We start from the raw sequence: 27,903 nt of genomic DNA on the forward strand, positions 1-27,903 counted from the left end.
TACCTCTTAGACCAGTGAGGGCCGTGATGTGACTCCATCTTGTCTTCTTGTCTCCTCTAAGGTGTAACTTGTCAAACACGCTGGTGGGAGAAAATTTTAAAATGTAGCATTAGATGTAGAATGTAAAGCATCTTCCCTGCACCGTGACCGTATGATTTTTTTAAAACAGATGTTTTTGGCTGGAGTCTGGCATGACCTGGAGGAGATGAGGCAGCACTTTCCTAGTGCTTTTAGAGGACAGCTGAGGCGAGGGAGGGTTAGGCCTGGTGGTTGACCTGGAGCTTGCTGGCTGTGTGATAAGGAGAGGGGAGCAAAGCTGCTTGCTCTGCCCTCGTCCTGGAGAGTGGAGGGCTGAGGGAGGGTGCTGCCACTGCCCTGCCAGTCTCCCTCTGTGGGCTTTCTGCTTGGCCCTCAGGGCTGCAGCTTGTCCTGGCATTTTGGTGGGGTGTCGCTGCAGTAGAAGTCCAGAGTGTGGTTCCCCCATACTGTCCTTGTCCCTCTGTTGCGTGTCCTTCACATGCTCCCTGCAGCCTGGGGTGGCTCTGACTTCTGTTCTTGTCCCCACAGCCCCAGCAGCGACGAGAGGCAAACATGGCCCAAGCACCTGCTGACCCTGGCAGCGCGGAAGCTGCGGACACTGAGGAGAGCTCCCCGAACATGATCGTCTACAGAAAGGTAAGGAGCGGGAGCTGCTTACAGAAGCCTGCTCCTCGCTGGCTGTTGGCTCGTGAAAGGATCCTTGTCCCTTCTGAAGACAAAGCTGTGTTGCCATCTGCTTGGATCTATATCTGAAATATTTTTCAGTAAAGTAGGTGATTTGAACTATAGCATTTGAGAGCTCGGAAGTATTCCGTTCAGTGGAAGCATTTATGTTTGTTAGTATAAAATAGTTGATGAAAGACTTATAATGATGTAACTTGAAAACCATAACTTCTTGTGAAGGGCTGTGATGCAACATTATTCAAGTATTATTCAAGTTTACTGAATGTAGATAAAATAATTGTACATACTTCTAAGCTTTATCACACTAAGCCTAGAGCAGCTGGCATGTAATGACCTTCTCATATGTTTTTTCTATTTTTCAAACCGCATTTTTTGTTACATAATTTACAGTTTGATTCTTTGCAGGTAGATGTTATTACTTCCTGTTGCATGCTTAAATTTAAGAGAAGCCTTTCAAGTGCTAGTGAAATATGTATTAGGCAAAGGTAAAATAACAGCAGTGCACAATGTCAAAAACCATTTTTTTCCACAATGATAAAGTGTCTTATTCTGAAGCACTTCAGAGGTGGTATTAAAGCTGAAGGAGAACGATCTATTTGCTAAGATGGTGTTTTACTCTGGGGTAGGTTAATATATTATCTATGAAATTGGGTCTCTGTAATTTAATGAAATCATGTAAATATTTTTTTTATTCAGTCTGCAGAATGTTTCTTATGCAGCATGTGAAAGTGCTGGATAGTTCTGACAAAAGTAAAATCTCTTGTGTGGCCCAAATAAGCTACTATTCTGTTAACTTGGGAGCTACAATGCCAGCTGAAATCAAGTTTCCTTATGTAGTACAATCCTGGGTAAAAAAAATATTTTTAATCATTTCTACACCTTAGCAAATAGCTATAGATAACTAAAATGTGTTGGGTATGCATCATACTGTTTTCTGCTTGCGTGACTGCAATCTTGATGACTTTCATATCCTGAGAAAATAATTTAGGTTTCATACAAGAGCGTGAGTTGTTTAAAGTGTTACTTTTTGATAACCGTGATTTTGGTTTAGTAGTTGCATATTTGGTTTGGAATCTGGAATTGTTAACATGGGAAAATTTTCTGGGTAATGTGTAGGCTTGTTTGTTTTGAATGTGTTATGAACACACTTCAGCTGCTAGTTTGGAAGTAGCAGTAGCTGGTTAGTCAGATTGTCTTTCTAGAACCTGTTCACTGAGAGGTCCTACAGCAGCAGATGGAAGCAGATCTCAGATATGAAAGGAGTTTCTGGTTGCATGGTCTAGAATTAGGGCACTGAATTTCTCCATGTGCAGAGAACTCACCTATGTTTGGAAACATTATGTATTTTGTTTGACTGTGTCTCACTTTCTGTTCATCTAATCACATTTCTGTTTAAGGATTTCTCCATTTGTTTGCCTGTTACTGTTTCACTATCGTCACTATAGAATAAGGCTTGTGAATTTGGTGTTACAAAAGGGGAGTGCACTCATGACATTTGATTCATCTCTCTATATTGGTGTTCCCTAGATGTCAGTATTATCAGCCCTTTGTAATACAGTCATCTGTCAAAATATGTGGTTATCTTTTATGATAGCATGCCTCATGCACTGTTTAATAATATGAAATTCTGTATTAAGCAAATGGGCATCTGTCAATTTTTTGTGTGTGTGTGTGTTGAGGGTTGTTTTTTTTTTGCGTTCATGAATAAGGTTAATATAAACTGTTCTTTGAAAAAAAAGTTAATTTCTATTGATGATTAACTTTCTAAACCTAATTTACTCTTGGATATTAGTTATATATTATGCATCAATTATATGTTCCTTAGTGTTGAGAAATCATATGCAAAATCTGAGAGAAGACTTTATTCTTTTGAATATCTCTACTCTCTCCAAATGAATGTTTAGCTCTTAATCTCTAATTTCTTTTCAAATGGCTTGATTACCAGTAATGAATGAGAAAAAACACTGCACTGGACTCCCGGAAGTGCAGAACACAATCTGCCCACATACCATACAATTTAGAGTTGGTATCAGTTGGGTCATACGAAAAAGAAAAAAAAGTTTTGCTTCTCATGGTAGGAATCCTGAGACGCAATTCTTGATCTCCTTGAAGAAGAAATAAAGGTGACCTTCAGTAACAGGACAGAGTCATTCCTGCTCTTAGTGTCAGCTGTTCTGTTGTTTGCCATAGCTGTCATGCTTGTGGGGTTTTTTGGGGGGGTGTAAGGTGGAGGATGGTGATAGCCCTACATGTACAGCCTCAAATTGTTCATGTTTTCTTTACTGAGACTTACTGAGGTCTATTTGAAGCTCAAAAATGATGAGGGTTGTTTTGGTAGCCTGCCTTTCTTTATAATCGCTGGCAAGAGATGTGTGCATCTAAAGGACAAGTCAGACCTTAGATGATGGTGAGTGTCCCTTTGGAGCAACCTCTGCCTGTTTTGTTTATGGAAAAGAGCCTAGAACCGTCTGTTCTCTTTACTTAGGTACATAAAGCTAAGTGGAATGAATTTTGGCCATGCAGAACAAAATAAACTAATTTATTTTGACTCCAATTAGTTTGTGATATTCTCTATGGACTCCTGCAAGCAAACTGACTCTTAACTGTTTTGATTGTTACAGCAGATGGTCTCAGTGAGACATGTCTTATTTTCTTCTACCTTCAGGGTTAACCTTTTGGGGGCTGATATTTATCAAATTTTGAGGCATGTTATTTTTGAATGCAAAGTGTTCCATGTTGCCCTGCTGTTCTGGAAGACATCTGTGTGTGAATTAGTAGTGCAGGTGCACTCATTAGTGTGAGTGGTGTTGGGGGTGTGATTTGCCTCACCCTACACTTGTTAAGATGAATTATACCCTAAACTACGTGAGATGTATTGACTAGGTCCCTATTGATTTTTACTAGATGCTCTGACATCCAACTTTCAGGTGGTTATGTCATGTGGTAGACATCTATAATTAGGTAAGTTGCATCCTGCTCCTAGTATTCGGGCTACCCTGTGTGTCTCAGTACTTAGTCCTCAGCTCCAAGCTGGTTATAGGGCTGTGGGTAGCATCACCACAGGGGTCTGCTGTCATTTGTCTTTGTGTGGCATATTGATACGCAAGGGAAAATGTAAGGGTGCCCCCAACATTGCATTGCAGTTTAAGAACTGCTCTGTGCGTAAAAAGTCAGAGCCGTGTTTTCTTTGGTCTGGCCACATCTGGAGAAGATGCTGATGTGTTTTGGATTACTACTGGAGGAGGGGTATGCAATACATGAAAAGACTGAAATGCACTAACCTCCTCTTCATGGGAGCAGGTCTCCCTGCACAAGGGCTTTGCAGGTGTGAGCAACATCCCAGTTTTCGCTGCAGTCTGTGAGCATTGTGTGGGTGCTACAGCACAGAAGGAAGACACACTATGGAAAGCCGGTGAGAGGAGAAAAACACACTCCAAGCAAATGGTAACAGAAAATACCAACTCATTGTAAGCGCCTGTCACTATGCTTTGAAATTTAGCCTCCCTTGATTGCTTTTCTGGCTTCCAAGCCCTGTTCACTCTGTCCCAGGGGCCTTTTGTCTTATTATTCCAATAATTCTGGGTCTGAAAGTTCACCTTCTCCAGACTCTAACAAAAAATGAACTGCTCATGGACACCTTCTGGCACCAGACCTACTAGACAACCTATTACCAAAACAGTTTGGCAAATCAAATCTCCTTAGAGAAAAGACTGGAAAAATTGTCTTGTTGTTGGAAGAAAAAAAAAAAAGCAAAATACTTTGGGCTTGGCTAAATAGGAACTGAAAAAAACAATAAGGAAGATTTGTTTAGGAGTACCTGGGGGCTATAACAAGAAGGATGAAAACACAGATATGAAATGGGTAAGAGTTCATAAACTTCACTGTTGGAGATATTTAGAGCTATTCTGAGCATGCATGCTCTGAGGGATGTCAAAGGGTGTTGTCAAAGAAATGACCTGGGTTATGCAATGGTATGTTTTCATCTCTGCAGTTAAACTTCGCTGGACACATCTGCTATTTTAGTCGGCAGTTAGTGAGTTAACTCAGAGTTTCATGGTTACTCATCATAAATCTTTTAAACAAGCAGGAAAATCTGATTTCCAAAGGCAATTACTGTTCTAAGTAAATATAATACAAACTTGCAGCTGCCACAAGATGCTTTCAGAAAATCTGAATTGTTTTTTTACCTTCAGTATTTGGCAGCATTATTTTCTTTTTAAACTCTCATGTAAGATCTGATTTATAATCATCTTAAGAAGAAGCAATGTTATGTTAGCAGCTTTTTTCCAGGCAGCTCCCAATGTTCCAGTCAAGGCAAATATCTGGAGAGCTGCTGTGAGAACGGGTCTGAGGTGGTGATGGGAGGGGGGAGGAAGAGCAGAGGCTTGTGAAGACAGAGTAGAAGAAATGTACGGACCACAAAGCAGAAAGATGGCAGAAAGAGGCTTTTGTTAAAATTAGCTTTTCACATTTAAAAGTATTATGCAGGTATTGGGACCTGATCAAAAAACCAAGAGTACTGTTTGTTTGCTCTTAATTTGTGCTTAATAGCACACAAAACCATAAGGGGATAGTCCAAGGGATGACATTGTGGCAAAGAAAGGAAAAGCTGCTGTGTGTGAAAATGACATGATATCTATGCATGGAACTTTTATGCGTTATTAAATGAAAGCAGTCTGCATCTTTTTTGAGGTTTCTTGAGTCTTTCAAGGTTTCTTGGTGCTCTACGGAGAGGCAGCAGCTCATCTCTCTTGTACCTTGAAGTGCCACCGGATTTGTTTGTAAGGATTTCTGGTTTTTAAGGATTCATATTTGTAAGGATTTCTGTTTTTTTTCAGAGCAAAACGTCTGTGCTGTTTACATTAGATATTGGAAAAACAACCTCTCACCTAAGAAATAGCCTAAAATATTAATGCCTAAAAGGCATTTAAACTGCTGGATACTTTTGGCATTTTTTTAATTTGCCCCTTGAGTTATATTTTCAAGATTTTTCTGCATAGAGTCTTTGGGCCTGATTTTTGTACATGTAATCTGAGATTCTCACATAATTGCTTCTGCTTTGCAACTGGTTCTTTAACTTAAAAATCATGATAAAATGCATGAGTTGATACCACTGCAGACTTATACTCTTCAAGTTTTACCCAAAATTTGCCTATGCAGATGGTAGACATTAGTTTAAGACATTTCAAGCAATTTTGCACTTGACATTTCCAAATTTCTACCCTTTTTCCACACTAAAAGCAATAACCCAGGATTAGACTAGGATTGAATTTGAGAGTATTTATCAGTACTTCAGGAGTAGAAACACATCACTTTATAAGTAATCCCCAAACCAGCTTTGTTAATGCTGGAAAATAAATTTAAACCCAGTCTTGTTAACAAGATGGATTAATATGTGAGTTACGTGTCAGGGCAGCTTTACCTCTGCACTTCTGTATCGCACATAGAAAAGCAGGTTACTGTCAACTTTTGTATGCAGCCAAGGCGCAAGAGTATTTGCCATTATGAATTAACTATTACTGAAAAAGCTTGCTAATTTCTTTAATGAAGTGATTTGTTGTGTCAGTACCTTATGCTGCGTAGGGTGGTGCAAAGAGGAAATGCAGCAGTGGTGTCAAGTTTAGCCCTGCAGAGACAGAGAAGCTGTACTGTGGGGGCCAAAGAGCAGGGATGGCTGGGTCCAGTTAGGAGCAGTGGAAAAGAGAGACCCATGTATGCTGTAAGTCATAGGAGAAGCGTAGTCTGGTGTGACATGGTGATGGAAAACACAAATAAAAGCTCAGAGTATATTGGAGAAGCGTATCCAGGGATGTCAATAGCATTGCGTAAAGAGCCAAGGATGGAGGTCATGGTGTAGTCTTCTCTCGTCATCTCCTGTCTTAAGAGAACATGACCTGATTATACAGGATGGACTAGAAATGAGCAGCATAGTTAGCTGAGCAAAGCAAAGTAAGGCAGGAGACGTAATTACTCTGCAAGAGTACTCTGGGATGGATGTCAGGCAGGGAGAAGACCTAACTAAGCTGAGGACAGTAGTGGCTCACATGCAGGTTTTTATAAATTTATGATGAATAAAAGCAATCTGGGAATTAGGAGGTTGTTCCTAATTCTAAGAAAAGCGGAGCTCTGCGGCAGCCACTGCATGGAGTAGTATGGCCAAGGAAACTAACAGTTTTACAATAGATGTCAGTACCTTTTTGAACAGGACTGTTTGAATAGGATTGTGTTCCTTGCAAAAGTGGAGAACAACATGGTGAGCCAACAAGTTGTTCTAGCTTTGCATTTGTACCGTCCTCAGTTTACCCTGAATGGGAGCTAGGATACATGTGAACATGTTTTATTCATGCAACAGCAAACAGTTTGTACATGTGCAGGTGCTGTTGAACTTCACGAATGCCACTGACCTTGGCTGTAGCTGTTCGGGGAACCTTGGGGTATGGCTGGGGGCTGGGGTCTGATTTCTGCATCTGTTAGACTTGTATGAATGATCAGTTATCTAAGGCATTAGTGTAAAATCATGAGAAATTAGTACTCAGAGGACATCAGAAGCAGATTTGCATCATTGTCTACACACAAATGAGACTGCCATGTAAGTGGCAGAAATGTGTTTTTCTTCAGGTGGAGGCAATCCACCTGCAGGGAGGGCTTGTGGGCACTTAGTGGTTTGTTGTTTTGAGGAAACAGCTGAGCCTTAGCTAAGGTTGAAGATCCAACTGAGTAGGTGGTGTGCAGAGTTAAAAATAAGGAAATGCATGTAATGTGGTAGGTAGACCCTCTAACTATTGGCTTTTTTCTCTTTATGTATACACCCACATCCAGATACACGTACTTTTATGCCGTTGAGGTAATGAGGATAAACAAGCAACGTTTATATTTTTCCTGGCTATAACGGTTAGCCTCATATAGGATATATAAGGTTATAAATCTTTCCGTTCAAATTATTCTGCTTGCACAGAATAATTCTTCACATTCTAACCACATGGATCTGTCTTTCTGTTCTTGGAAAAGGTGGCCTTAGCTCTAGTGTATTGTGTCTGTCTTTGTAGTTAGAGATTTTGCTGATAATCCTGTAGCCTTTTTAAATTTTCTGTAGTTTTCTCCACATTCAGAGTAAGTTGTTATATTTAAATTTGTTTATTCAATTTTCTTTCCTCTCTGGTTGTCTTTTCTTTGTTCCTCTTTGTAACTGAAACAAACTGTCTCTTGCACCCATCAGAGTCTAATTACCATGATCTATTACTTTAGCTGTTCTCAGAGGCAAAAAAAAGACGTGCCAGGACCAAAAGCTATGACAACTTCAGAGTGTATTTTTAGCAAAGCAACCAGTGCAATTTTAGAACAGAGATAAAAAGGGAAGGTTCAGCTAGAGGGTAAGATTATCCTGTTCTAGCTGTAGTGTGTATTAGGTGGCTCGCGTTTTTGGAAATAAAAAGTTCCCTTCTGCCTCCCCCCAGTATCTTTCCCATGTTGTTGTCAGCATTTTAAGTTATGGCTTTGGAATATTTTCATTATGTTTGATTTACTTTTGTATGTTGTTTTGGGCAAGATGCTCAGTAGAAGTGTTTTCTTTCTGTCCAGAGCTTTATTTTAGTCATGGGATTGTTTCATTTCAGAACAAAAACTTAGAGAAAGTAGTGTTGGAGAAACTGCACAGGTTGACAGTCAGTGTAAAAGATTTTTGCTATAATCTATTTTGCAACAGAAACCTCCAGAAATGAAAATGGGTTATGCGGTACAGTAGACTATCATCTTTTTTGTGACCAGGGCTCAAACGGGGTGGCTCGTAAGTCAAAGAAAAGCAAAATCCAAAGTCTCCGTGTAAATTCAGTGTATTGGAGCTGTGTACTCGCACTTTCATAACCAATTTAGCCAGCCTTCCTTTTCAGTTCAGGTTGTTATGTCAGGTACTATCTTAAAGTACACTGTGTATACGTGGTGGGGCTGCATGCCGTGTAGGGAAAAGCTGTTTACATTTTCACTGTGCTGGATGCAAACTTGGGTTAGCCCAAGGCGAGGGTGACAGTGGTGCTAATGAAATGCTACAGCATGAACTCACTAGATCATGATAGTTGTAGCTATGCCAGGGGCACATATATTCCTTGTTATTTCCCCAGTCTTTTAGGCCTCATTATTCTTCTCTGCCCTCAGTTTTTCTTTCTCTTTCTCTTTTTTTCTGTGTTATTCCGAGCCCTTAATTCTTCCTTGTCGTTCTCATCAGGGAAGAACTGCTCGGTTCACACAGTTTAAATCAAGTCAGGACTGAAGTGTTTTATGTGTTTATTAGAGACATAATTAACTAGCAATCCGTGAATTACATAAGGAGGATCGATATTGAGCAATACAGTGGGTAAAGCACAATACTGGACACCTACCTACACAATGCTGATGCTCAACTACAGATTCCCCAATGCCTGTCTATAACTGCTCCCCCCCCCCCCCCCCCCAAGCAGTGCTCACACACAAAGCTATGTGTCCCCCATGTTCCTAGATGTGTGGGTGAGGGACACCCCATCCCCACGGGACACGGCTCTGGCCCTGGGTGCCCCCCATGCCTCCGGGGTCCCTGTGCTGTTCCCTGCCCCACACGATGGGGAAGCCCCTTCCCTGTGGCAGGGTGCTCGGGGGCGGGGGTCCCGGTGTCCCACCCTGAGGGCTCTGCACACCGTAAAATGCATTCATCTCGGTTGTTGTCAACTACTGTGTTGTCTCTAGGGGAAAAAAAAAAAAAGAAATGTGAAATAATAATCACGAAGCAATGATATTACCAGTTTTAGGGCACATGCCAAGGAGGGAAAAAATAGATTTACATCAGGAGGCTTCCCCAGCTGATTGTAAAATCTGGTATACATACCTATGTGTGTCTGTAAATGTGAGAGTGTGAGTGTTTATACGTATATATTGGTGGTCCATGTCTTGATGTCTACCTGGCGTCCAAATAGTAAGGCCTAAAAGAATTGAGGAAATCCTTCTACTTCCTTTTGCTTCTGCCTCCAGCTTGAATCAGCCTGGCTTTGATGATAAATTCATGAGAACTGTAATGGGGAAAAAAAAGCAGCCCATCTTTCTCCACCTATCTAATTGCATGGCTGCTTTCTACTTACTATGTTAACATATGTATATATATATATATATATATTTGTTGTCCCGTAAGAAACCTTCATAATCACTGGGTTTTACTGTTGCTGACTCTCATGGTTCTGCCTCTGAGACTCGCAATGCTTGGTGCTTCACCAAGTACTGGGATGAAAATAAAGCACGAGTAGTTTTGGTTATTACAGTTTTGAAGGAACGAATGTTCCCCCAGAGCTCTGGAAACTGGAAGGCACTGCACATTAAAACAAGGCAGGATCCTTTTTAAGTACTCTTTAGCTGGCTGTTCCTTTGTTGCTCTGAATAGCTTGAATTGCCAGTTCTTATCTCTATTAATCATGTCTTTGCTCACTGAGGTAAGAAATCTTTAGAAAAACTGGTTATGGTGACCCACCTGACTTCTTTCAAATGCAATGACAGAATACGGGGGAAGTCAGTCTTCTTCCATCTCCAGCATCTGCTCTGTCTATGTTGCAGCAGATCTGAATTGTAGGTCCACAGCATGTGCAGTTAAAAATTTAAAATTTGGCCAAAAGTAGTAATTGTGGTCTTTTTTTTTTTTTAAGACAATATGCAAACACTGTCTTTTTATGTTAGGTTCTTTTCATTGCTGCAGGAACAAGGTTGTTCTTTTGTACTGGGGGGAATGGTACTACACTCTTCTCTGTGAGAAACGCTGCACTTTATATTGCATTAATGTCAAGATCTACTGATGTTTCTGCTGGCCTGAGTTAATCTGCTCAGAACAGGTGTCAGTGCGATGTTTCAATGCCTCTGGAAGACAGAAGAAGAAAAATTGCGTGACCTACTATACCAGCATACTTATGGAAGGAGTGGGGACTGTAGGTAGTGTTTTATATCTTATGTCCTGATTAATAAAATATCACTTCAGAGGATTACTAACTTCTTTCATAAGGCTCTGAGATAAAGTTTGAGTGGGAAGATTGATTTCAATAAATAGAATTACATGTGCAGGACCATGAAAGTATACAAATGAAGTTCCATTTAAAAACTCACGTTTTGCATCCGAAGACATTTTGAAGCACTCTTTTCATGAGAAGCTGTCATACCATGTTCCAGGGGAAGCAATTACTTTTATTCTTCTTTTTCTTTATTGTTGCTGTCATATATCTCATTTTTTCTTCTTCTTTCCTTTTCTTTCCCTTCCCAAAGTTAAATAAACTGAAGGAAATTACAATTAACCGGTTAACCAGACGCTGAAATGCAGGGGTCTACTTAACAGAGGTATTCTCATTCTTGAGTATAATGGATATTTTAGCTCAAAGGCTACATGTTTGTGAGGGAGGTGGAACCCATTCTGGTTTTCTATGACATTAAATGAGTTTGTTAACATTACCTTGCAAGGAAGTGCTTGGACATTGTATTTTGGGCCATAATTAGGTGTCTCTGAAGGTAAAGTGATGCATGTTTGCGGCATATGCAGGAAGAAATGACAAAGCATTATGTAATCTTTTCTAATGTCTTAACTGAGAGTAGAATGAATGGAAAAGGTAGGAAGAAATATTTAGTCAAGGAACACATTAATTATTCAAATCTGTTTCCTGGTTGGTGTTGACTTACTTTCTCTCTAGATTTGGTCATAGCTACATTTTGTAAAAACGCGGTTCTGTGAGATTGAAGTTAAATAGAAATGGTTCTGCAGGTATGTTTTTAAAGTCTAGATAGAAATGGTTCTGTTTACCAGCATCTTCTGAGTGTCTAGTGCTGCAGGGGTCACTTTTATTCTTCTCTACCAGTTATTTTCAGTTATGTTTTTCCCCTTTTGATGAAAATAGCTTTGTTTTTTATAGCACATTAAGAATTTTCATCTTTGACTCCTACCATTTCACAAGTTTTTCCTCATCTCTCTCATTCATTGTGGGTTTTAGCAAGGAGACCTGGAACTGGAAAGCTATGGAGCACAGTTCTCCTCTGCTTGTTGACATGGCCATAACTGCAGGAGACGTTCTAGTGGTGTTCCAGACAAAGAGAATATTTCATTCACTGATGCTGTAATTAGATGCCTTTCCCCATCAGTAAATCCACACAATTTTGTTAAACATGGGCTTGTAACTATGTACAAATTAGCTCATTCAATAACTTGCACAAAATGTCACATAAACCTTGGCAGCAGTGGCTTCTTGTCACTTGCGCTGCTCCCCGCTGGGCTCTTAATAGTAAAATTAACTGAAGCTCTGTTAATTATATTTTTTCCATGCATGGAAAAACAGAACTACAGTAATGGTGCTACTGTTATCTGTCTGTACACAGAATGTAGTTCAACCATTGGGTTGTAACTGGAAAGTTATCTGTGCAAAAACAGTGGCTAAAACCACATTTCTTATGCGTGTGTGTGTGTATATATTACATATAAATATATATATAACTGTTTTATATATATATAATGTGGTTTTATATATATATGTTTGTAATGTGAAGGCATCTGTTCTTTGTAAAGATGGAGCCTAAATGGTTTTCCCTCGGTCCCAATACCAGGAAAGGTGACCTACTTCAGTAGTGATTTCTCTGAAAGCATTTTTGACTGGAAAGCACTTGAAACATGTGGAGCTATAATAAGTTTTACTTCCTGCATGCAAGAAAGAAACGTCTAGTTTATTTTTCAAAAATAAAAATGGTGATTAAGTTGTTGATCCAGTCTTTAGGATCACTAGTTCTCTCTTCCTCCCACTAGAGGGATGTTTGAGAGTTTCAGGGCATGTAGGGGAGACCTTGACCCAAGCTTGCACAAAATTATGGGAGCTTGAAAGTTTTGTTGCGGTGGCGTGTGTTAAATTGTTCATTGTGAGCATGTGCCTCTGACATTCATGGCTATTTGCAGGAAGAACAGAGGATCGGAGGAGAATGCACCAAAAGTAGGCAGAAAGACTGTTGCAGACAGCCGGTAAGTGAACTGGAAGGGTGATGTGTTTTGGAGAGAGTTAAGACTCGAGATTGCTTTAAGAAAATGGCATTTGCTGACCTAGAATTGCAAGGGAGATTTAGAAGTGCTTAAAGCAATTCTTCAGTAGTCTTAAAAGTATCTGGCTCCACTTACAGGCTGCATGCAAGCTCTAATTGTAGCTTGTTGTCAACATTGTTCTTAATTGCATAACCTTGATTTATTTGAGAAACATTTAGCCCCAGAATGGGGCATTGAGTCATCTCCAAGATGCAGGCAAAGGCACACTGAAGTTATGTGCTCCTAATCCATTTTGCAGTGTCTTGATTAATTTTTCCCTCAGGTGTTTCTTTTGATGGTCTTACTGTTCTTATGGCGTAACTGGTTGAAGTTGGTGGACATGAACTGAAGACTGGGTGCCCTTTAGGCCCTGGTGGTCTCAATGGCACTGAGCTCTGCTGCCAGGCTGAGCAAGAGAAACAAAGGGGAGATGTGGCCATATGCTGGGACGTACAGCTTGTGGTTGGGACTGCTTTTCTTCACTGGATTGGATGCATTTGGTTAAAGTACTGAGGAAAAAGACCAGGAAAATTAAAGTACCGAGGAAAGAGACTCAATGACCATGGAAACCATTTAAATATGTCAAGCTGCAGAGAGGTCCCCAGAGACACTCAAGGACAAGCAGCTGAGATGCTTCTTTCTCAGTGAATTATGAAAACATACAGGAATGGATAAACTGACTGTTATTTCAATTAGTTTCTCCCTAGTGTCTGACTTTTTTTTTCGTGGTCTTTTTCACTCTTATTATAGCAGTTGACCAGCTTTCTGTGCACCAGCTGTGATACTCCAAGAGTATTTTGGACAGGAGAAGTGAAGTTCTTCAACTGGGAACCTGGCTAACAGGGCGTGAGATTATAAGAAGACATGAGGTTGCTTTAGCTTCTAGGCATACATTTCACACCCAGACTTTTGTCCAAAGTGTAAGGAAACAATGATGTTTTGTGACTTGCTTGTGGGTCTGTTAGAAATTATTTCATGATGGTTGTGTTTGTAGTAGGCAGAAACCCCTGGCAAAGCCATGACCCTGGTCAACAGCATTTGGGCTGTTGTAGAGAACTTGTAGAGAACTTCTCTGGAAAACCAAAATGAAACAAAACCAAAAAAAGCCCTCTGATAAAAGCTTGAATTTAAAGTAATATTTTTTTCTAGCTGGTTCTAGCAGTAAAGTGTTTTGTGGTTTTATTTTAGTACTTTCTTTTCTGATGTAATTTTGAAAAAATAGAGCTGAGGTGCTGCAGTAGTATGAATTGAGATGTCCAGAAAATAGCAGTTGGTCTGTCTTGGCTCTGATGGCTGTGGGTTTCATATCCACAGGACCTGACAGTCTTATCCTGTGGGAATGACCAGTTTAGAATGGATTTGAGCACAGAGCTACCCCTGGTTAACCCATTACCACCCCTCATTTCAGGAGCCAGGATTTGTCCTGAAGGGGCTCTTCAGAAATTCGTTCCCTTTGGTGCTCAGCAGTTTGGATAAAAACCACACTCAGACTTTGAGTTATCGTCCAATTTTATTGCAGCAAAATTTGAGAAAAGCTCTTAGAAAGGTCAAAACCCAGCCCTAGATTGAGACTGGAGGGTGCTTGTGAGGTACAGAAGGAACCACTGGTTGTCAGTGTTGTTGCCATAAATGAAGCCAGAGCTTCATTAAGTACTGCCTGCTTCTAATGCCAAAACAAAGAAAATAGAAAAAACACCCCAAGCCCAACCATGGGATCAAAAAGGACATTCCCAGCACAGGCTTGTAGGCAAGCATGTCGTCTTGTTGAAAGGAAAGGTGTTTGCCCTAGCTCTGAAATGAAGGCCATCAACAAACATTTTAGTCCCATGATTGAGGTTTACTGATCAATCTTTGCCTCCTCCTAATACCTTCAGGCCATGAAAGTCACCCCTAGTTTCATTCACTGTTCAGGCAAAACAGTTTAAAAAATGAAAATTATTTTTTATGTAAAGTCACTGTGGTGTTACAGAGGTCTGATGGCATTGTGATATCCCCAGGCTGTCTAAGGAACAGGTCTGAATCATCTTTCATAAATAACGTCTTCAAAATGTATTTGCAACTGGTTGATTATTTGATTAATTGGGGCAGAGCCATCTCCCTTGACAGCGCACTGAATACCGTTTTCAAGGATTTGACCATCACAGAGCTGAAGTGGGCTAAACAAAATGAAGCTGCTGGTGGGCATGGTAACAAATGACTCATTAAGGGGATTGGTGATTGCAGGAAAAGGACTTTTCCACTGCCCACAGCAAGCAGCTTGCAACTGCTGAGAGCAGCTAGGTGACAGTGGCTGCTTCTACCCAGAGCACTGAAAGTTTCATCTGTTCTGTCTTTGGTAACCCCGTGACTTTAGAGTCCATACATACTAAGAGTTTTTTTCGCTCTCAGACATCTTTTGAGCCTTCATTACTAATGCTGGAATCGGATCCAAGAAATGTCTTTACCTCCGTGGAATGCTCAGTGTACAAAACTTCTGTCAGCAGTACTTCAAATGTTTACCAAATGGAAATCTGTATTATCATCCTGGGTTCATGAGGATGAGACCTTTGAAAGAAACATCTTAAATATTTAATAAGAGTTGTTGTTCATTGTTAGTTTAGTAAGTTTGCAAACAGCTGAACAAATAGCTGAATCATTATAAAATGACTCTATAATTCACAGAGGGACTAAATGCTGAGAGGTGCATTTGTTTGGGATTATCAGGATGAGAATTTATTATATAAAGAAACTTTTTATGAAGTATTATGTTCCAGCTATCAGTAAGGAGTTTTACGGGGTTTCTGGTAGCGTTTTTATCAAATCTGGAGATGGAGACCTAGAATAGTTCAAGTAATGCAATGCACTCACCCTTCACAATGTCTTCATTTGAATTCTTTCACTACCTCATTGAGGACAGGTATTTGAATCCAAACCTGTGACACCTCACGTGCACGTTATTGCAGCTGGACTCCTGGCTTTTATTGGCTCTCCTTCCTACCAGTCTTGACTTTTTGATTTAGGAAAATTTTCCAGAAACATCACAAGAAGCAGATTCCCTCTTCTGTGGCTTACAGGCTGAAAATGGAAATGTGCAGCAAACCATTTAGGTGCATGTCTGAAGCCATCCTCCAGATCTTGGCAGGTGCTGAAGGTCAGCTAATCAGGCAGCTAATCAAGGCTACCACTAATTGTTCACGCAGGATGGCAGAGAAGAGCTTGAAGCAGGGCAAGTGGTCCCACCTGTTGGAAGACCAATATATTGAGGAGAGAGGGGTTAAAACAGTGCAGGAAGAGCGTCTGGCAGAACTGGTGCTTAGGGTGAAGTGGCAGAGGAGCACTCTTCAACATTGCATCTTGTGTTGAGTCTGGCTCACTGTAACTTTTAAGATAATGCTCCCTATAAAATTGGACATTCCTCTGTGGCGTGGGTAATGCTTTTGTGCTCTGTCTTGCTTGCTCCTGAATGATGGAAGCGTTTCTGCACTGAAGCAGGTAAAGCTCTCAGGATTTTTTCCCCTCCTCTTGTCCTAATTGCATACAGAGTCCTCAGCTCTGTAATGGAAACGTAGCTCCCATCTATTGCTGTGGAAATCAGGTTAAGTAAAAGCAGTGGCTCTTGGCCTGTTTTATTTAGGCAGATTCCTTAATTGTGATTCTTCCATTCTTGCTATTATTTTGGGTCAGAGCTTGGGTAGCCAGGCAGTGGGTATGAAATTCAAAATTTATTTTTTACACATTGTTGAAATAAAAGCTTCTCCTTGCTGAAAAATTAATTACTGAGTGTTCCAGCACCTTATAAGATATTTATATGTTCTCCTGAGTCCTGTCTCTTCCTGTTTCAAAGTGCTGTCTTGAGAGCAGTTCAGGCGAGAGAACTGCTCAGCTGCACTTCGTAGTCTTCCTCTCTGCCAAGGAGTCTCAAGACAGCACTCGAAAACAAAGAGACATACTCCAGGGAAAGTATGAATATTAGATCGCTCTGGTTTAATCATTTGGGATACAGTGACCTCAATTTGCACGTCTTACACTTTGAAGGCAGTGACGGTGTTGAGGCTGCTCAAAGTGTGTCTCAGAATTGTTAGATGTAAGGTGCTTAAGGTATCTTAAAGGAAATCTCAAATGGTTACTGCTCCTCTGTTGCTGTCCACGGTGTGCCCTCCATATAAAGAATTTGATGACGCAATTGGTTGTCTCTCTTACTTTAATGGCTTTTTGTAGTGTTCTCATTTGTGTTCTTTCCTGTCTTTCAAACAGAGGCAAAAGAGCAATTTTCTGGTTTTGCTTTATTTGGGAATACACAGGATAGATGGTGGTCTGATCGATAGCATCCTGGAGTTGCGTGCTCATAACGGGGGAAACAGTTGCTGGCATCCAATCTGTTACGCAAAGAGGGGGCCCTACAATAGGGGGGGTCAGAGTAGTTGTTCTTGCTGTCCCTGTTGGAGTGGCAGCAGAGAACGGATGTAGTTCTGGTGCCTCTGTAGAGCTGCTGGGCTGAGTTGTGTTCCTAAATTGTTTTTCAGTATTTGTGTTTTTGTAACCCAGATGTTAGCAGTAGCTGCCTTGTGTTTGTCACTCGACTTTTTGTTGTGGAGCAGCTCTGAGTCAGATACCTCAGTGCCTCCTCTAACTGAAAGAGAAGCTGTCATGAGTTTCCAGCATCTGAAAGTTGAGTGATATAGTTATTTCTCTTCTTTGAAAGGCCAATGCAGACTTTAACAGGAGGAGAGGAAAAAAAAAAGGGTATTTACATTTTAGTGGAAATGTTTGTCAGATTGCACGGACTGAGCTCTGTGCAGCAGGATGGACAGAAGAAAGACAACAGATCTACAGGCAGTGGTGCTGGTAGTTAAGGGATGATATACAGAATACGGCTTTTGGAAGCAGTGTATGTGCAGAGCTAAAATGAAACCTCCCATGAAGTACCTCATCATGATAATTTGTGGAAACATGAGAATTACATCTTGTTCCATGGAGGAGCAAGGAGACAGAATAATGGCACAGGTTAATATGTCCCTTGGCCAATTTTAAATACGAGGAAAATGCTGCAGGTCATCCTTCTTCATTTATTATTGCTGTCTGGGCAGGCAGTGCAAGGTAAGACAGCTGCTATGTGGTAGCACTGAGCGTATGAGAACAGAACCATCCCTTCCTGTGCATCCTGGTGCTCTGAAGCCCCATGAAATAGCAATGCCCTTTGCAAATCAGCACAAAGGCACTGTGAAAAGGGAAGTGGTTGCAGGTGGGCTGCAGGATAGGGGAGGGCAGCTTGTCAGATGACTCCTCCTCTGGAATGAAGCAGCAAGTGATCTCCCAGGGCAGGCAGCTGAAGGAAGCCAGAGTTTGTGCTGCACCATCACAGCTGACACCTTACGTGAGAGTGGAGGGGAAACTGAGGCTGGAGTCCTGTTCTGCTCTGAGATAGTGCAGGGAATGTCACATTAGGATGTGCACATTTTGTCTCTGCTGCCTCCAGCTCACCTGTATGAATGGGTCTTTGTAAGAATGGCTATGGGAGGATCCAGGAGGCTGCTCGGACTACGTGGTGGCTGCCAGCCTGAGTATCTGTCTGTGTCTGCATCTGTTACTGGGTAGTGTGTAGGGAAGCCGAGGATCCATTTTAAAGCCAACAGGTCTTTCAGCCAATACAGAAGTTTGCCACATGCCTGTCCCCTGGTGAAAATGTTTGAAATCCCCAGGAGGAAGTCGCTGACACTACTTGTATGCAAGGCAATCAACGCATCAATAATCCTAATAGCATCAAAGGTCCCAGTAATCTGTGTTGCTCTATCAACAGACCCTGTGAGAGCGGTCTCAGAGAAATAAATGCAGAAGGCTTGTGTTAGTCCCTGAGTAGTGAAGGCTTGGAAAGGCAGCTGAGGTGTTTGACATAGGGGTGAAGCTGGGGCCAATGCGTGACTTTGTAATGTTGGGAGTGGGGAAGGGGGGTTGATACCCTTGAGATGTACAGAGTGAACTGTTCTGCTGCCTTCCATATTGTCTGTGCTTTCTGGCCTTGTAGGTCACACTGCTGTCTTTTGTCCATCACTGGGCTTTAAGTCTCTGTGCCTTTATTTGCGGTTTTGGATTGTTGGTTTGTGTAAAAGCAGCATGTTTGGGTGCCTTGTCCTTGCTGATTGCACTAGCTACTTTGACATCAAACTTGCAATATAAAGCTACAGAGAAAATAGTGTTTGGTGTGCAGCTTATTCTTAGTTTTCTCTGCTTTTCTTTTTTAATTTTAATGACTTTTGGGGAGTGCTGAACTAATTAAAGTGGCCAGTAGCTTTCAGTATGTAGTTTAGTCTCGGACAAAATTAATATCTTGCTTTAGCCTACTATAATTCTGGAGCAAAGTAATTTAGTGGTAATAATGTTAAAAAATCAAAGCTAAATTTGCTGAATTGGATGTGCCTCAGTAGAATGGGGCTTCTTTCTAACTAATGGATTCAAATTAAAATGAAATAAATACCCATAATGTTTCTAGAGATTTTACTATACATAATTTCACAGACTACTGAAATGCAGCCCCTCTGAGTTGAATAAGTATAAAGTTCAAAGCTGAAAGCTGCTTAATAACAATGAGAGAGCTGAAAAAGTGAAGTGTATATGAAGGGGTTAGAGAACGACTTGGCTGGATCAAAATGTAATATCTCAAGCTGGAATTTGGTCCAGGTGTTGGGACCGATACCTTTACAGTCATTAACAAAAAGCAAGTATTCGGGGGGTAGCTGATGTTAAATTCTGAAAGTTGCCTGAACGCAGTACTGAGCAAGGCATTTGATCTTGCCCAGCGTATTACCAGCACAGCTCCTGAAGGACACCACATCTACTTTTAGTTCTTCCAGCTGCCAATTAGAGTTTTACTTGCAAAAATGCAAATTCAGGCTTGGCTGTCCTGAAGATTCCTAATGGCTTAATCCAAAACCAGTTAAAGCATTGCATGTGCTTCCCTTGCCTTCAGTAAGCTTTTGATCAGGACTTGTGTTAATACATACGAAAAGCCTTGCTGGATTATGCCCTAAATAATTTAATTGTAACTGAATTAAGTGTGTGTGTGTGTATGCCTTTATATCACAGAATCGTCTAGGTTGGAAGAGACCTCCAAGATCACCAAGTCCAACCTCTGACCTAACACAAGTCTTCCACTAAACCATATCACTAAGCTCTACATCTAAATGTCTCTTAAAGACCTCCAGGGACGGTGACTCAACCACTTCCCTGGGCAGCCCATTCCAATGCCTAACAACCCTTTCAGTAAAGAATTTCTTCCTAATATCCAACCTAAACCTCCCCTGGCACAGCTTTAGCCCGTTCCCCCTCGTCCTGTCACCAGGCACGTGGGAGAACAGACCAACCCCCACCTCTCTACAGCCTCCTTTAAGGTACCTATAGAGAGTGATAAAGTCGCCCCTGAGCCTCCTCTTCTCCAGGCTGAACAATCCCAGCTCCCTCAGCTGCTCCCCATAAGACTTGTTCTCCAGACCCCTCACCAGCTTCATTGCCCTGTTCACTTAGCTATGTTTATCCTCAAGTGTCAGCTGCAATTTAAGAGGTTCGTGTAAGTGAAAAACCTAAAGTCCATTTGTACTGAGAAGAGAGCTCACGTTTGCTAGAAACCAAGTCGTTGTGTGGTTTTAAAGTTAGGCAATGTAGCTGTTGAAACATGGCGTCTGCCACCACTTTGGGAGGTAGCAAGGAGTGTAGAGCTTGTTTGGCAGAGAGCTTTAAGTCCAAGTAATGTGGTCTACCAAGGCGATCAGGGACCTAGAGTATGCTTCTTGTGAAGGCGGGCTGAGGGAGCTGGGCTTGTACAGCCTGGCAAAGAGGAGGCTAAGGGGAAACCCAACAGCAGCTTACAGAGGACAGGAGAGCAATTGCAAAGCTGATGGAGCCAAGCACTTCTTGGTAATGCCAGATGATACAACGAATGACTCTGGCCATGAATTGCAGCTTGGGAAGTTAACATTAGATGCTAGGGGGAGAAAATTTCTCTGAGGGTAGTGCAGCACTGACCATGGTACCTGGAGGGGCTGGACCTGCTATCCGTGCAGCATTCCTGTCCGTGGCAGCCTCTTCTCATGGGGGCCGTGGCTGAAACGCTCCCCCAGCCAACATGTCTCTGGTTTTCTCAGTGTGCTTGTGAAAATGGGCAAGAGGGACTTGTGAAAGTAAAGGCTGCCGTGTCTTCTAGATATATCTTAAATTACCTTTTGCATATTCTGCCTGAGCTTGTGGGAAGGGACTGGCAGCTGCTGGTCTCACTCAAGGGCATTGTTCTAATTGGGTTTATGCAATAAGATTATTTTTCGTTTGATTATTGAATCCTTCTGGATGTGTCCAGCAGTAGTATAAATTCTTTCCATGCTTTTGCAGCAGAAAACCAGGCCAGATTTTTTTAGTTGTTTCAACCTTAAATCCTCCACGCATAATTTCTGAGCAGTAGTGTGCTGGGAAACTAAGTAGGAAGGGGAAATTCGAGAAGAGTAACCAGTGGACTGTTAGATATGAGCAGTACAGAAAATGTCCTCTATTAGCAAAGGGCACATACATACATACAATATTCATATTCTTGCATGTGCAACATGCATGTGTATGCATATAGATGCACAGGTATGTCTTTGCACAGATAAAGTATATAAATGTATGTAGGGTTTACGGTATCTGAAAAGAGAGGGAGAAGTAGCCTGTGATGGAGACAGAGGAGTGCAATTCCACAGAGCTGGGGTTCTATTTCTGTCTTTCTTCAATTCAGTTGACTTCAGCCTGCTTTAGTCCGTTCAATGAAAAATGTCAAAGCACTGCTTTTCCTGTATCATTCCCTTCCTCTATCAGTAGCTCTTTCTTGCTGCCAGAAAACAACTCATGTTTTGTTTTTTAGAAGGCTTTGACATTTCTTTCTGTTCTGATGCCAAGTAAAACCAAGACGCTGTAAAAATAGCAAAAATGAGATGATGCACCTCTAGAGTTGCTATCCAAGTAGTCATCATCATGTTGCATGAAAGCTTTAAAGCACCTAAGTAGTTTAATGTTGTAATTAAGGTAATAGTAAAATTCTTGCAAGTTTTGGAGCACCAGGTAAGTTTGTAGGAGAGCGTCCCATCCTGTCTCAAGCTTGCACAAAGCCCCCAGGCAGTATTTCCCCTGCCCTGCAGGCCGGCACCTTGGGGAGCAGTGAGCGTTCCCCAAGGAGCTCTGTCCCTCGTGCTGTAATAAACAGTATAAATCTGCATTAATAACCTGAAAGTGTCCCTCACCCTATTTGTGTATTCCTGTTTCTGGGCAGTCTAGCCCTTAACCTATCAATTTGCTCTGTCATTAGTGGATCTGGTCAGCTCCTGCTGTGCATACCTCATGTTTTCTCCTTCCACAGCTTCTCAACTATGGCCACTTCCCTTCATTCCCCTTCCTCTGATATTTATTTTTGCCCTAGTTTAGGTTAAAAGCCGTAACTACTAAAGCATTTAGAAAACAAAACCAAGAAAACCAGCTCTGCAGAAGTCTGTTAGCATTGCTACAGTCCTTCTAGCAATCTCTGTGTGTATTCTCTGCCTATTCTCTGTGCTACCCAGCACTTAGCCTAATGGCCCAGGGCTTGAGCTCAGTCCTGGTTCCAAATTGGGCAGAGAAGGAGCACCATCCTAAGGGAAGAAGCTCAAAATGTTTTAGTTGCAGCTGTCTTGTAAAATCAGAGCAGCGTTTCCATCCTTATGGCTGGCAATGATTTGGATTTCTTGAGATGCATGTATAGGTTATCACATAAATATGACTTTAAAAGCAAAACAAAGTGTTCTTTTATTCCTTTAGAACTAGATATCACATGAAAGAGTAACTGAGATCCAGATTACGGAAAAAGTTTATTTGCTGCTACGCAAACTTAAAAAATAGATGACTTGCCAGTCTGTCTAGTATTTATTGGAGACAGGAATCTGGGTAATTAAGTGACTTTGTAGTTTGAATAACTAAGGTTTGTGGAACTGTTCTTTAACACCAGTGGAGCAAATGGTTACAGCTTACTGGGATTAATTGACTGTATTTCTCAACCAGCCTTTTGGCTCTCAGAGCTGACCTCTCCCAGCTATCCCCTCTTTATTGTACTCCCTAGAGTTTAGCGGCAGTAGGTGTGATTACTCCACCAGGTCTTAAATGTTTTCAACTGTTGAGTCTTTGCTCTTCAGTGGCAGATAGTATGAAATGATCAACATTTTATATTCCTAAATGAGCACTCGTGCTCTAGAAGAAATGTTTCTCCTGCAGTTCAGTCTGGGTCTGAAGCATCCTGAGGTACATAAGCAGGAGGAGGAGGTGATGCTAAGTTCCAACAGCCTCTTACTTTTTTTTTCTTAACCTTCCCTCCCCCCAGAGTATTGAAGTATTTGCTGAAGTTTCTACTATGACAGTGTTTAAGTCTCCTGGGCAAACTTCTGCAAGCTTTCCTGTTGTTGAGGTTCCCTTCCACATTTACATACAGCTTATAATAGATGGGTTAACATCTCTCTTTCCTTCCAGTCTGTCCCTCTTCCCATAAGTGCCGGTGATACCAGTTTTGATGGTAGGTATGGTATTTATGAATGTCTCTCACTTGCAGGATGGCAACTCCACCAAATCAGGCTATTCAGATTATCGCGTGCTTGCTGAATGTCCAGATTCAAAGCAATTATATGGAGGTTGAAGGCTGTATACGTAGACATGTTGAACCACTTATTTTTCACAGTGTATTGGGTTGTTTCTGTCCAGATTGACTGTCTTCACTCCTGCTCCATTTGAGGGAGAAAGAAACAGTGTCAAATAACTAAATGAGACAAGGAAAAAAAAAGCTGATAAAATGCTATTTTCAGGTTTGTAGGGTGGTGTTTGTAAGTCTGTAGGAGCTGAAGCAATTTGAAAGATAAGACCTTCATTTTTCTGATTTGGAAGACTATCAGGGCTGGTGTGTTTCCAGAGTACTGAGCTGATATGTAAGTAGCTAAACTACCCCCCACCAATGTTTTAGCCAATAAATGAAACAACATTAACCTTACTTTGGTATGGACATGTGAGTCAGTGAGCTAGAGCACTTTCCTGTGTTTCAGTAATTAATCTTAAAAGGAACTGTTTCCATTATCAAGAAGATCACTATTTCATTTTAATGTTTATGGAATTGCATCAGGAAATCGCTGGAGAACAGAAAATGGAAGGACTTTTTAAAAGGCATTGATAGATCCTTTTTCAAACTTTAACACAGTTTACTAAAGGCTCCTGCTTCGTAGTCCATAGTACATAGATCTGATCATTGTTTTCGAAATAAGATGTTTTTCTTCTGTTGTCCCAGTTTATCTGAAATCATATCCTAGAATATCTATAGGAGATTTATTAACTGATACTTTAAAGAAAAAAAATCAGCATGAAGTTTGTTTATTTATTTTTATTTGCTTCAATCTAATGAGTCTGAGCTTACCTTGGGAGATCCAGTGCAGACAAGTTACCTTCCCAACAATAGTTTCTCTCTCATCTTGCTTCAATTCTCTTTAGAGGTGATCTTGGCATCTGAACTGCAGTGCTTACCTTAAACACTTTGGGTAGCAACTCAAACCAGCGGTAGAGTGGAAGAGATGTTCTGGAAGCTTTGTCCTGTGGCCAGAATTTTAAAACACCACTCTTAAAATCCAGGCCCCTAAGTTTTCACTTAGTTATCCTCTACATATTCTAAAGATTCGATGCCTTAGAGCCCTCAGTTTGTTTAGAAAGGAAACTATTGGCGTCCTTTTTGGAAATCAGAACTCTTGAAGTCCTAAATACTTAGAGCTCCTTAGTCTTCAAATAAATACTTTCAAACTAGCAAATTCAAATAAAAACAGCATTTGTAACCACCCAATTGGTGTATCACAAATAAAATATGCTGGATAAATAGTCTAAGATATGGCACTACCATGCCAAGTAGCTACAGTGCTAGCAGGAGGCTGTTATCAGCTCTTTGGACTGTAGAGTTCAAAATGTCAATGCACCACTGCTGAATAGTGCAGGGGAAAGCATTTATTTAGCGTCCCACTCTGAAAGTGTGCTTTGGAGACAAATATCAAGATGCAAGATCGGGTGGCAAGTACCATAAGATTTGGCTAAGATGCTCAACATCTAATGATATTTTACAATTCTATTGATTATTTGGATTGCTTCTTCCAAAGATCAGCAGCATTTTGTACGGGTTCTTGCTGAGCAAGCAGACTCAGTTGCAGATATACTTTTTGTCCTTTTAGTTCACCCCTTTGCTTTCATTACAAATTCTTTGGCCTTATGTCCTGTGGAAATTCAGCAAAGAAGAACTGCATAAGGACCTCAGACCCCCGCTAATCAGGGAGAGCAAAGACCGAAATGCCAGCAATTTTTAGTCTTTAAAAATGTGAGGAAAGGAGGATTCATTTTTCTCACGTTCTCTAAAGTTATACTCCCAACCTGGTCTTTCACGATGAGGAAAAATGGCAGATCTTATTTTGAAAATGAGATCTATTTTCAGAGAGATTTATTCTGCCTTTTTTTTTGGTGATTCTTCTGTCAGGATTTTGAGGTTGGAGATGGACAAAGCATAGAGGACTTCATAATTTAAAAACCAAACAAACGAACAGAAACAACCAAACAACTACAGTCCATGTTGATCTGTCCTGTTTAATCTTATTATGTGGCAGTAACTCGGGAGGAAAAAGTATTAATGTCAAAAATCCATTCATACAGAAATGTGTTACACTGTCAGTGAAAATGTCAGGTTTCTTACAACAACAGATCTTCTGTAAAGTTCTCATGGTGAAGCTGCTGATGATAATCCTTCCTGAATTGAGAAACCTCTGTTCAAATCCAGTCCGTCACCTTTGAAAATAGTGCCTCAAAGTAGTCTGCGCTGTGCTGGAAGTGCCATCAAGTTTAAAAAAATAAAATAGCCCTTTTCTACTGTCTGAAGTAAAGAACAAAGTCTTACACAGCATGTTAAGGGAAAGAATTGAGATTGTGTAAAATAGGTCAGAGACATATTTAATCGTAAAGGGCTTGGTTGGAGAAAGAATAAAATTTTCCGTAATGGCGATCAGGTAACCCTGAAGTGTTAACCCCCAGAGGGATTAGAGGCGTCTGCCATTGCCTGCTGCCTTGTAAGGCCTTGGGGATGTGATTAACTTATGATAATTAAAGCTCTTTACGTGGAAATACAGTGCGAAAATAGAGAGTCTGATAAAGTTTCGAAGTTGTGGCTCGGAACAACGTCTAATGCTCGTGTTAACCTGTACTACTTGCTTGTTTGTAAACACCCTCTTTCTTTATATGTGTTTCCTTATTGTTTGATCTGTGGCAAGCGGCACAAGAAATGAATGTTTCTGGGGACCCAAAGTACTTTTTTCAGTGCCTTGGGTTGCATTAGCATCATGCTGCTGCTTGAGTGATCAAATTTGCAAGTACCCTTGATAAAGAATCTGCTTGCCAGTTTAAACAGCGTGGAGAGGGAATCACACTTGTGTTTCTCGGGACAGTAAAACTGTGCGAAGCAATTGTATGGATTAGAAAAGCCAAATTCTGGATGGCCCCAACTTTTGCAACGCTCAGCTGGAAGTAAATCAGAAACATCCCCGATCTCAGTGAGTTTGGTGTGTGGTATTATGGCAAGTGGAGGTCTGTCACTGCCCATGTGTAGTCCTACAGGACGCTTTGTAGCCCACTGCCTTCACCAGAAATGCTTCCATCGGTTTCTTCTCAACTCTGAGAAAGTAATTCCGAAGAAAATCTTTTAATTCTGCACAATATTAAGACTGCTAAAATTAGGGGACCTTGTCTTCACAATGAAGGTGTAGTGAAGATACTAAGAAATCTGTCTTGAAAACTGAAAAACGCAGGAGCTATTTTATGATTATGCCCAGCCTGGATATCATGTTCCCTTTCTATAGTTTCACATAATGTGCTTGCAAATTGGATAACCTGATCTTAAACAAAAAAGTTATCCTGACGCTCTTGTTACACGCTGAAAAGGACAGCCATTTGAAAATCAGTTTTCTGAACGTTTTTCCTGGGTAGGTGAGTTCTTAGACTCTTCTAAACTTCTTTCTGCTTCATACAAAGCATAGGCATGGAATATTAAATACTGAAATACAGTGATGTCAAAGTAGGAATTTTCCATACCTGAGACTCTGTGAGACTCTAAATATTTTTGTCTATTTTTTTCACTTACATTGCACCAAAGCTCAACATTCAGCATACCAAACATTCACCAGCAGTGGCTTTATGCACGTGCTGTCAGTATGCCCTTCTGGAGAGGCATCTTATTTATTTTACTGATAGAAAAGTGATGCATTTCAGATTGTTTTGGTGAAAGAAATGTCTTACTGATGTGCTTTTATTTCAGCAGCTGTGTATTAGTGGTTTTGTTTTTTTGTGTGTTCTAGCCACCATGGATCTTGTTTGTACTGTTATGGGTAACGGCAAATTTGCTGGAAGCACATGATTTTCAGGAGGACAGGTAAAGACAGGTTGCTCCTGGGAAGGGTGTGAGTGGACTGGATGCAGAAATTCCATGGTGTGCATCAGGGGCAGCAGCTGGTCAGGCTCTTCGGCCCCGTGTCAGGTGCTGGGCTCTGCCTGCCACCTGCCAGTCAGACCTTGCGGGTGACTTCTTTGGGGACTGACATCTGTTGTGAAGCTGCCATCTCTTCAGAAGTAACTGATGATTTTCTTGCAGCACTGAAGTTGCACTGCCACTGTTTGTTGACCTCTACATAACCTCAGGAGGTTGGGGTAGTCACGCTTAGTAAATCGAAAGATTTACTTATTACTTACGCTTCAGATGTAGGTTAATTTCCCTGTGAAATCTGTGTAAGCAATATTCAGGGTTAGATGCTTTTGACTTCTGCAAAGTTAATGCTATTTATTTTTGTCTTGTCTTTGATCTAATTAAGTACTCTAACGTATTCCTATCCACAAGTATGACCAGACTGATGCATATGTATGCAACACAATGTTTCCATGCTAATTTGTGTTTACTGACCACTGTATGGGATAGGGGTGGTTCCTTGAAAAGATGTCTATCCATTATTTGTCATTTATGGCAGTACTTCCCTACCAGTGGGTTGGTGGGATAGATGGTAATCCTCTCATTCCTTGCACTGTGCAGAAGGATGGTATATTAAAGGCGTGCAGGTGGT

General features: G+C 41.0%; 1 protein-coding gene across 1 annotated transcript in view; it reads left to right on the forward strand.

The window, feature by feature from the left end:
• RGS6 (regulator of G protein signaling 6) overlaps positions 1-27,903 on the forward strand; it is a 238,022-nt gene that overhangs the window by 11,978 nt on the left and 198,141 nt on the right. The window contains exon 2 of the mRNA XM_035539120.2: positions 568-675. Coding sequence (XP_035395013.2) covers positions 592-675 — 84 coding nt within the window. The 5' untranslated portion in view covers positions 568-591. The remainder of the gene's footprint in view (positions 1-567; positions 676-27,903) is intronic.

Source organism: Cygnus atratus, chromosome 5 (genome assembly GCF_013377495.2).
Source record: "Cygnus atratus isolate AKBS03 ecotype Queensland, Australia chromosome 5, CAtr_DNAZoo_HiC_assembly, whole genome shotgun sequence".
Lineage (NCBI taxonomy): Eukaryota > Metazoa > Chordata > Aves > Anseriformes > Anatidae > Cygnus > Cygnus atratus.